Source organism: Bactrocera tryoni, chromosome 3 (assembly GCF_016617805.1).
Source record: "Bactrocera tryoni isolate S06 chromosome 3, CSIRO_BtryS06_freeze2, whole genome shotgun sequence".
NCBI classification, from domain to species: Eukaryota; Metazoa; Arthropoda; class Insecta; order Diptera; family Tephritidae; genus Bactrocera; species Bactrocera tryoni.
The window spans coordinates 34,002,810-34,012,852 of record NC_052501.1 but is presented as its reverse complement, the minus strand read 5'-3'; the positions used below and the strand labels follow the sequence as shown (position 1 = coordinate 34,012,852).

Below are 10,043 nucleotides of genomic sequence, written 5' to 3'. Positions count from 1 at the left end.
GATTGTTTATGATTTTTATGGCTCAGTAAATATGATGTGTAACTTTTAACTTTTGGGGAAGAACTCCGAAATTAAACTGGTCTGGTCATTCCGATCGTATTCTGATCGATCACACAGATTTTAGGTGAATAAAGCTATTGTACTCTGTGCAACAAGTGCAAGTGTGACATAAATTATACACATTTTTTGAGAAATATTTTAATGAATTTGTACAGAATTTCCAGCTTTAGTTAACTTTAATCTAACTCAATATCACTATATTATTATCTCTCATAAAATATGTATGTATATACGCCATGCAACGGTTGATCAAGAGTGAAAACATTACACATGCAAAAATCTAAAATTAAATAGTACCTGTCAGCTGCCGTTACCGTTATCACGACAGGCCGGAACTTTACACAGACAGAATTTCAAGTTCATCTGACAATCACCGACAATGCCGTTTGGAGCTCGATCATTCACGAACGAGGAAGAGAGCAGAGCTGTACGCTCTCAACACGCTTCATGGAAAACCGGAACTGTATTGCAATTGCTTCAAAGTGCAAACCGATCAAACTGAAACGAAACTGCGGAACAATTAAATTGCGCGACTGTGTACATATGTAAAAAGAAATGGCACAGGCGGCAGTTGCACAGTGCGGGGCGGTCGACCTCATTGCATTTCTATTTTTACATCAAATGCAGAATGCTCTTGAAAATGTTTGCTTTTCATTTTCACTACACATAATATCAACGCACATATGTATGTATGTATCTACACATAACAAATTAAAGTGAGATCTCAATAATTAAAACCTAATGGAGCAATAATGTGAGTTTAGTTTTCACATGTTATCTTAACGATATCCTACTGTATATTTCCCCACTATTGGATTACTTTATTGTATTAATGTACATATACATATGGCTATGTATGTATGTATGTATGTTTCTGGCGATTTAATTCTAACTGCCGCAATTCAACGATAAAATGTGAATATCTTATTATGAGGAAGCAGTAGCAAACACAGTACATTGTGAATAGCAGATTCAAAATGTATTTATATCAGAAACGTGTTTAAATATACGCTTAAGATAACTACAATAAAATATTAATTAATTTGAAACATAAGCAATAATTATCGATGCGCTGGTGTGCCTAGTCAGAACTTTTCCCTTATATTCAGGTTTAATTCCGTTAACTCCGTTAACTTATTTACTATTTAAAAAGAAAACTTTTTACTAATCAAATATTTTGCTGTCGAAATAACAATACTCAGGCATGCGATTAAATCACGTGTGCGATGCAGCCAAGCAAGACACAAAACAAAAAATAAATAACTCCGAAAATGTAGGTAACTGAGAAATATATCTTGAATTTGAACAAGTAAGAAAGGACAAAGTTCGGGTGCAATCGAATCAAAGTCAGGGAAATACCTTAAGGTGAAAAACGTCCACCATAGGACCTTAATCTAAGCAATTTTATACATATGTACATACATACATATACTCTCTATAACAGTTTTATATCTTAATTTAGTGCTTAGTTATGGATTTTTATAGGTTTTCGGTTATTGACGTTTTATGGGCGTGGCAATGGTCCGGTTACACTCATATACGAACTGCAAGAAATCAAGGAACCCGCATACCAAGTTTCTTCAAGATATCTCAATTTTTACTCAAGTTACAGCTTGCACGGTCGGAAGGACGGATTTCAACTTTTCTAGTCATTCTGATCATTTATACATATACATACAGATATACATATATGCAAGGTTGCAAGAGTATAAAAACTGCTTTGTGCTGTCTATAAGGGGCTGGGGTTAGTCAGAATCGATAATTAGCAAAGGATGCGAAAGGGCTCTGAAACGTTTTACATCGGGCTAGATGTCATATTCGTTGCGTCTGAAATATTCTGTTCTGCAATATCACTTGTTATAAATCCGGCTGAGCAAGTCTCATTGTCCACCTCAATATAATCTGTAATAGTAACATTTGAAACGATAAATAGGCGCGGCGACTTCTACGTGAGCAGCTGTTTACAAAGATGTACATATTTTCCCGAAAAATGCGACTTAGAATCACGTACCAATTGAAAAGTTCGATTTATGGAAGGAAATTTATATGAAATTTGACTTCTGGTGCCAATTCAAAAGATGGAGTTATATATCGAAGATTGTGTTATGGAAGTTCAACTATATTAACGAAACTAATTTTATTTTGTTTGATAGATTTTACATCCTGCAAGGATTAATGATGACGAACGCAAAGAGCTTTGGGTAGAAGTGGAGCAACTCAAACAGCCGTAATGGCTTTGGATGTATTACCTTTTTTCAAAATTCTGTCAAGCCAAATGGAAAACTTATTTAATGACGCTATGTTTTTACTTTTATGAAATAAAATAATTTACTGGCAAAAAAAAATTAGTTATATCACTCACTTTCTCATATCTCTGACTACACCTTACAACGCTTCTGAACAAAATATTCATATTTCAGCGCAAAATTTATTTTTACCGTAATACGAAGCATTACAACACGAACTTTTAATGTACATAAGTATGCTTGTACATACATATCTTAATATAACGCAATTTAATTGTAATGAAAATTTAAGTTTAAATAATATTAATTCTAAGCGAATTTCTTCTTTTTCTTTATTCTATTAATCTTATGCGATCTAACATAGAATAAAAAAATCAATTTCATTTGACAACTTTGTAGCTGTAGTATGTGCCATATTAATTTTGAAACGGCACATTTGACGATTTGCATAAGGAAATCAGTGAGTGCTGCTTGCAATTCTCGATCACATAGCAGTCAAAAATTACTCGAAAAAATCTTCGATAAAGACGCAGATACTACATTTTTAACTGTTTTTTTGCTTGACTTTTTTCTAGTTTCCGTTCTCTTAACTGTAGAAACTCCCTGCGCACTTCACTGGATCGTACTTTCAGTATACAACTTAGTTTGTTTAAAATATGTTCTGCGGTATGGGTGTCAGCTTCAAGATCATAATGTTTGAATCGCATGTGAGAATAGTTATGACTAGAGGAGCTGCCTCCACTGCTAGAACTGGTTGAAAATAGTCCAAACGCTGAAGGGACGTGCAAATGATGATGTACGGGACTTGTGGGAGAATGTGGCACAGCAGCACCACCACTTTCTATTACATGTGGTGTCGATTTTAAATCCGTAGACGATTTGCAACTGTTCATCGTTGATGAAGAAGACGACGCTTTTAACCATATGCGGATTGTGGCTTTTAAATGACGTCGCTCTACAATTTCACACGAAGCAATGACATCAATGGGATAGGTAACAGCTTTTTGTTTAGTCCAAAATTTCGCATTTTTATGGTGGTCGATTTCGATACGCTCTCCAGAAATTCCTAGAGTGACATCTCTTCGAAAGAAAGGTTTTTCAATTATGTTTAATCGATAAGTGCGATACATAGGCGCTTCCAACATGTCATTGTGACTCATCATACGTTCTTCATAGTCATCATTATTGCTGTTAGTAGCACAATTGGAATCCTCTTCTTCGCCCCCACCGCTAGCAGTAGGTTCCATACTCTGGACAGATTGTACAGCTGCTGCTGCAAGCCTTGCTTTATCTTCCTCCGATGTCATTGATTTCGTAGCCATGTTATTAGCGTAGTCAATCCGTGTCACCTGCGCTAGTGGCCGTCGCTCTGCTAAAGTTAAATGAGAAAATCCAAACTTAGAGCAGGGCTCTTTATCATCAAGTGGTGGAAATTCCTCCATAGCGTCATTGTCTTCTGTTATATACAAAGCATAATGACGTATAGATTTTAATGGAATCTTCGGATACTGTATTGTTGCCTTATAGCAAACTAGACCAATAACCTGAAAAAAAAAACTTCTTATAGTTTTTGATTCTGAAAAGTTAAATATTTTTAAACTTACCTCAAAAATTTTCGCACTAGCAAGAACACAGATTTTAATGGGGTAATTTCTCTCACGCTCGGGCAACATACTTAAAAATACGCCAATACGTTTTGTTTGTATGCCTCTTTGGGAAGTGCCGTCAAAACGGGCATATTCAATAAATTTGTTTTGGGCTTGCTTTGGACTATTAGCTAATTGTAAGGCAAGCTTGCTTTTTACTACACAGATACCGTCGCCTCCACCGCCAGCATCATCAGTAACGTCAATGCTTTTATCGAGATTTTCCTCATTACTTTTGGGCTGCTCTGATGTTTTTAGTACAGTTTTTTTAACAAAAAAATCATTGCGCTCGGGAGGAACAATTTCGTCCTCGTAGTTAACAGATTTTATTTTCGCAGCGTTACGACGAGCTTCGTCCATTTTTTCCAACTTTTGTGCAGTGTTTGAGCGAAATCTTTGCGCCCATATTTCTGGATACATTTGAATTTCAAAAGACTGTGCAGTTAAGTCCATATCTTCATCATCACTTTGGTCCAACCCTGGATAGCAGACAAAATCTACCTCATGTAGGGCCGGGTCTACCATTTCTTGTAAATGTTGTTTATTTCCAATTGATTTCCGTTGTTGTGGTTGCTTGTTTTGATTCGCAGCGTTGCTTGCAACAGATGTGGTTTGATATTTACGCAAATAATTTTTGGGCATATCATTGCTCAACATTACGGTCTCACACATTCCTGTATCATCCGTAGATATGAAGGAATTGCGTATATGAGAAAGTAACCAATGCTGGTTACAATAAGTAGCCATATTTTTAGTTTTATTATAAATTAATTCACTTCAAATAAAATGTATTCGTACACTAAAATCATATAAATAAATTGTTCATCACTCAAAACATAACAACTGATATGTTTATTTAGCTGTCAAATACAGAGATGCCAACCTCATTAAACACAAAATTTTGAAAATTACAATGTTAGAAAAATTGCCGACTAGATGTTTCCGGAAAACATGGCATTTTCTCTAACCTTTAAGTGGTTATCATTCTCTTATAGAGAATTATTACAAGATTCCTTCTTCTTACACTTATTTCAAGTTCTTCTACTTATCTATCAACTATATTGGTTCTTCAATGATAATCGTAGCTGTTTTCCTTACTATCTACGTAAATTCAAATTTTTTTGTAAAATCAATGCGAACGCAGTCAGTTCGCATTCACTATATATTGATATTAAGTTATTTGGAACATTCCTATTCTAACTGTAAAATATAAAATTTATTTCACACTTTCAAAAAAATCGTAAATTTTCGTTGGGGCGTTTGTAATATATTAGCCGTAATAATCGTAATGATATCTGTACAACGTGGGGATATGATGGTAATGCAGTCTGCATACGATTAGTTGCAACTCTGTTTTTTTTTGCCGTTTAGTATGTTCCTTGTGTTTTTGCTTTCGTATGCAATTGCAGAAGAAAACGTCAAATTCTTTGATTGAAACAAAGATAATTGGATCAAATTGTGAATGGGAATGTGGATAATAATTTAACAATAAATTAATTAATTGTTTTAAAATGTGTATGACACCATTTGCTTTGTAAATAAGTAATAGGAGCTAAATGTGCTGATTGCAAAAATGGACATGGAGACGTGCGACGACGATAGTTTCTATGGTGGGTGATACATATTACCGCTGCTGGTGCAAAAGCCGTATTTGATTCATTCTTTCGTTTTGTATGTGACAAATATTTGCATAGCTGTGTGAAATGACAAATTGTACATCTATTCATTTAAAGTTATCTACAAAAAATATAAATATTGTGAAATTTACTACTTCAGTTACATTTCTAGAAACTCGCTCATGTGGTATAAAACATATATATGTATGTATATATTTTCAATGACCACATTTAAACATATCACTTGGTCGTAAATGTACATTAATTTATTCTGAAGTTTCATTATACTGACATGCGTATTATTAATAACTTACTATAGTTACACGCTTTCAAGTGTGGGGTAAAAGACTTACAAAATATTTTACTGATAAGATATCTGAAACTCTTTTTTTGTTAGACTACCTTATAGTATTTATTGAATATTCCTTTTAGGCAATTTCGACAGATTGATGCCGTCATCAGATAACTATACATTTGATGATATTGAAGAAATTCTACGTTCTACTGATTCACATCTAGATTCATCCATTGACTTGAATAATCTTAACACACATAATGTGCATGATTTCGAATTACCCTTCGATGTGGACATTCATAACTCTTCATCGCAAGCTGCATCGACGAATAATGAATTTAATTTTGCTTTGCCATTATCCTCCAACGAATTACACAGCCCTGAAATATTTAACTCCACCTACAAGTCACAGCGCACTTCGTCCATTTCATCAATGGATGAAGACAGCTTTAACCCAGATGATTTCATTAACCTTCTGAAAAATGATGACGTAAAGATGAATTTCTTTAACGAAAATGAATTGAGACAACGTAATACGCCATCTCCTACGGAAAGTTGTAGTAGTTCTGGTGGTAGTTCGACGAGTGGAGTACAGAGCGATGTTTCATCAATAGCTTCACAAGCTAAAACTTATACGCATGTTAACCCACCCTTAGATGGATTGAATGGCATGAAGGAGGAAATATGTGATGAGAATACCCACACTCCTGCTTTAGAAATAAAAAAAGAGAACTGCTTTACACCTATAACAGTGGTATCGCCTCCAGTAGATCATCAACAAACTTTTATTTTACCAGCAATGAATACAAACAATGTTGGCGTTTCATTACCTTTAATGGTACCACTGGTTCCGTTGAATACAACTACCACCAATTCAGCTACCCTCCAAACAATTCAGCCACTGCAGCCAGTTGCACCTATTAGTGTGCTGTCGGGAACGCTGCTCCCTGTTAAGACCGTGCCAATAAAACCTATAACGCAAGTAACCAGTCAAAACAAAGAGTCGGTACAACCAAAAATTGAACCGAAATTGGCCCCCAAAAGAAACATTGATAACTCTAACAACGCTGTTAAAACACCCATTACACCCTCATCAAATGCTACAAAAGTTGTTCCTCCTATAAATGCAAAACCCAAAACTGTATTCCTAACATTAAATGACTATAAAGCATTAACCCAAATAAATGGTAAAAATATAAAGGGTGTTGTCACAAATTCACCTAAAATAATATTGAAAACCGCTAGTGGAAAAGTTATTACAGCCAACAAAATAGTCTCATCCGGCAACGGTGCGTTAGGCATGCATTCTAATTTCGTACCTAAAATTGTTAAAACCAATAGTGGACCAGTGTTTATTAAGCAACCATCGTCAAAAATTACCAACTTAGGGGCGAATACCAACGGAACTTCAAAGTCTTCTTCTACAAGCACCGGTCCTACCAGTTTAAGTGTTTATAAAGGTCTCATTGATGAGAAAATGTGGAAGAAGCAGCAGCGCATGATCAAAAACAGAGAATCTGCTTCTTTGTCTCGCAAAAAGAAAAAGGAATATGTGGTTTCTTTAGAATCACGTATCAGCGACTTAGAAAAGGAAAACTGTACACTGAAAGGGGTAAGCACTAATATCTTACAAACATTTTGAAAACTAAACTTCTTAACCGAGAATATTGTGAGTTATGTTGTAATGTGATTTATGGAAACCTTAACTAGTATAAAAGTAAAGTTTTCACCAAATTTTGTACCCATACACACATCCATATTTATCGTTTTCAATTCGAATATTTTTTTTTTATCTCGCTTGTTCTTATTAATAGTTTTAATTTTTTACATATTTGATTAATTTTCTAAGGAAAATTCATCATTACGTTCCCAATTGGTCGCTTTGGCACAATCTTGCCAATGCAAAAACAGCAACATAAGTGAATTCGTTTTAAATACTTTGGATATCAATGCAAAAGTTAACGATCAACATGTGAAAATTGCACCGAAACTAAGTGGAAAAAGTTTAAAGCAGCGAATGACAGCAACTAACATCAAGAAGAACATAGCGATTCTCTTCGCTCTGGCCTTTATGGTATCCTTAAATGTGGGTAATTTTCAGAATTATATGAATAAAAACCACATTGAGAATTCAATTGAGTCGGATGCAACTAATCCTGAAGAGCCAGCTACTGGCCGACGCCTGCTATGGGCTGAAACGGAAAATGAATTTAAACAAAAGTTAAATAACTCAAAGAGGGAAACGGAAATGGATGTCCCTCCACTTCATTTCCTGCATCCAGTTAATCGTTCTCGCGGAGCCCTGTCAAGCGAACAGAATATCAATAGAACAATTAAAGAGCTACCAATGACATCCGCGTCAAAAAAGTGTGCAAACGTTTCAAACAATACCGAGAATCATCGTTTGCATAGTAATCTGCACAAATGGATTGACGTTAACGACTACTTGAACTTGAGTTTGTATAAGGAAAATGGCAATGGATATTTGGACAACTCTTTAAGCTTTAGGAAGTTTTCTCCGGATTATTATGATAGGAAACCCTTACAACTACCTCTCCAAGAGGATGTTGCGACAATTAATATGAAACGCAAATTGATTATGACACCACCATTGGTTCAGAGCAAACAACCCAAATTGGAGACACCACAGGCAAACGAAATTGATGACTCGGGAAATGATAAGAACTCTTTGGATATTTTCAAGCCCAAAATTAGTGAGGAATACCTACGTTTGTTTAAAGGCATAAAAAGGCAAGACGACACATTCTATGTCCTATCATTTAACATGGATCATATATTGTTGCCGGCTTCAGCTTATAATAAGAGTGCACGTCCGAAAATGTCACTAATGCTGCCTGCAGGTGACCCATCAGTTAATGGCGATATAATGTTAATGCAAATCGATTGTGAAGTAGTTAACACGACCGAGTTGGAGTTGAAATCATTTATGATACCGGAGAAACTTCGCCCACAAAAATTTGGAAACAGCAATTATAATCCAACTCCCAATCCAAATGACATGGTAAATAATGAGACTCGCTCAAGGGAGGAACAGCGAAAGCCCAAAGGAACAATGCCGGAGATGCCCAAGCAAAAGTCGCCACCGAAAACATATTACATGATGGGGCCCCGATCGGCTGCTGCTGCGGCGGCTATGAAAAAGAAGCCTACACTTGTAAGGCTAGGCAGCAATGAAAGCATTGAAAGTATTGTTGAGAAAGCTGAGACAAACTCAACGATTTTCTCGACAAGAAATCAACATTAATTTTTTAGTTATAAGTATACATTTTTGTCAAATATTAAAACTAACTGGAAGTTTAATGATCGTAAATATTTAATATTTAAGTGTCAGTATATACTTTGCTCAAAATGCATACGTTTTCAGCATTTAAAAAATGTGTGTACACCTGTGCGTACATGCTTTCATATACAATTTTCAATTTTATTATTTTATTACATACATATATATTGATGTAAATATACTTAACTGATTTGTTCAAAATACATTAACAAACATATTTATAGGTTTAGTAATTTTTTTGTATTATACTTATACTATATAAGACATTTGAAATCTGTTGATAATGAAATCTGCAATTCGGTCTATGCCGTTCTTTAAGTTTGTTGTAATGTATTGCTTGCATCATATTTGCCCTCTTAGATTTTCTTTTTAAACTCTTAGCGTAATTGTGTGCAATAGCTAAATAAAAATGTAACTTTAGAATATACCATATGTTGTATTTGTAATGAAAATCAATTATAAAATTTGATTCAATAAATACCACCTTTTTTAAAACAATATTGAATGTGTGCAATGCCGTAGTAGAACTGAAAATGATAAGGGTTAGTTCTCTAATTTTTAATTCCAGTACAAGTCTTAGAGAGAATAGAGAATCTTGATTTTGTATAAATTAGCTTTTCCAATAAAGAATTTGACTGGGAGACGTGGTGGTCCAGAAGCCTCTCGAGCTACGTAGCAAAGTCCTCTAACATATGAATATTATAGGTTTAACTTTCGAAAATACGGTGCTCAATGAAATGTAGACAAGACATTCGACATTCGTCGGAAATTGATTGCCATAGAAGGTATCTAACGGGAGACACAAAAGTCACATGGTGTTTCAGGCCAAAGAGAGAAGGGTTATAAATAAGTTTGTTTCACAGGGCATGTGAAGAATTA

At 34.9% G+C, this 10,043-nt stretch overlaps 2 protein-coding genes across 3 annotated transcripts; one reads left to right on the top strand and one right to left on the bottom strand.

The window, feature by feature from the left end:
* Nucleotides 1-2,478: 2,478 nt before the first annotated feature.
* LOC120772117 (stress-activated map kinase-interacting protein 1) lies at nt 2,479-4,770 on the bottom strand. The gene is made up of 2 exons (XM_040100529.1): nt 3,911-4,770; nt 2,479-3,850 (listed from the first exon to the last, which is right to left on the bottom strand). Exons 1-2 carry the CDS (start codon nt 4,697-4,699, stop codon nt 2,843-2,845), a joined length of 1,797 nt encoding a protein of 598 aa, XP_039956463.1. The 5' UTR covers nt 4,700-4,770; the 3' UTR covers nt 2,479-2,842.
* A 588-nt stretch (nt 4,771-5,358) lies between these two features.
* Nucleotides 5,359-9,664, top strand: LOC120771062 (cyclic AMP-dependent transcription factor ATF-6 alpha). Of its 2 annotated transcripts, none has more exons than XM_040098869.1 (3): nt 5,359-5,562; nt 6,001-7,475; nt 7,713-9,664. In XM_040098869.1, the coding sequence occupies exons 1-3, from the start codon at nt 5,526-5,528 to the stop codon at nt 9,126-9,128; spliced, it is 2,928 nt and encodes a 975-aa protein (XP_039954803.1). In that variant the 5' UTR covers nt 5,359-5,525; the 3' UTR covers nt 9,129-9,664. The 2 variants fall into 2 exon arrangements, with proteins under 2 accessions (XP_039954803.1, XP_039954804.1); XM_040098870.1 differs by lacking the exon at nt 5,359-5,562 and adding an exon at nt 5,624-5,772.
* The last annotated feature ends 379 nt before the right edge of the window (nt 9,665-10,043 follow it).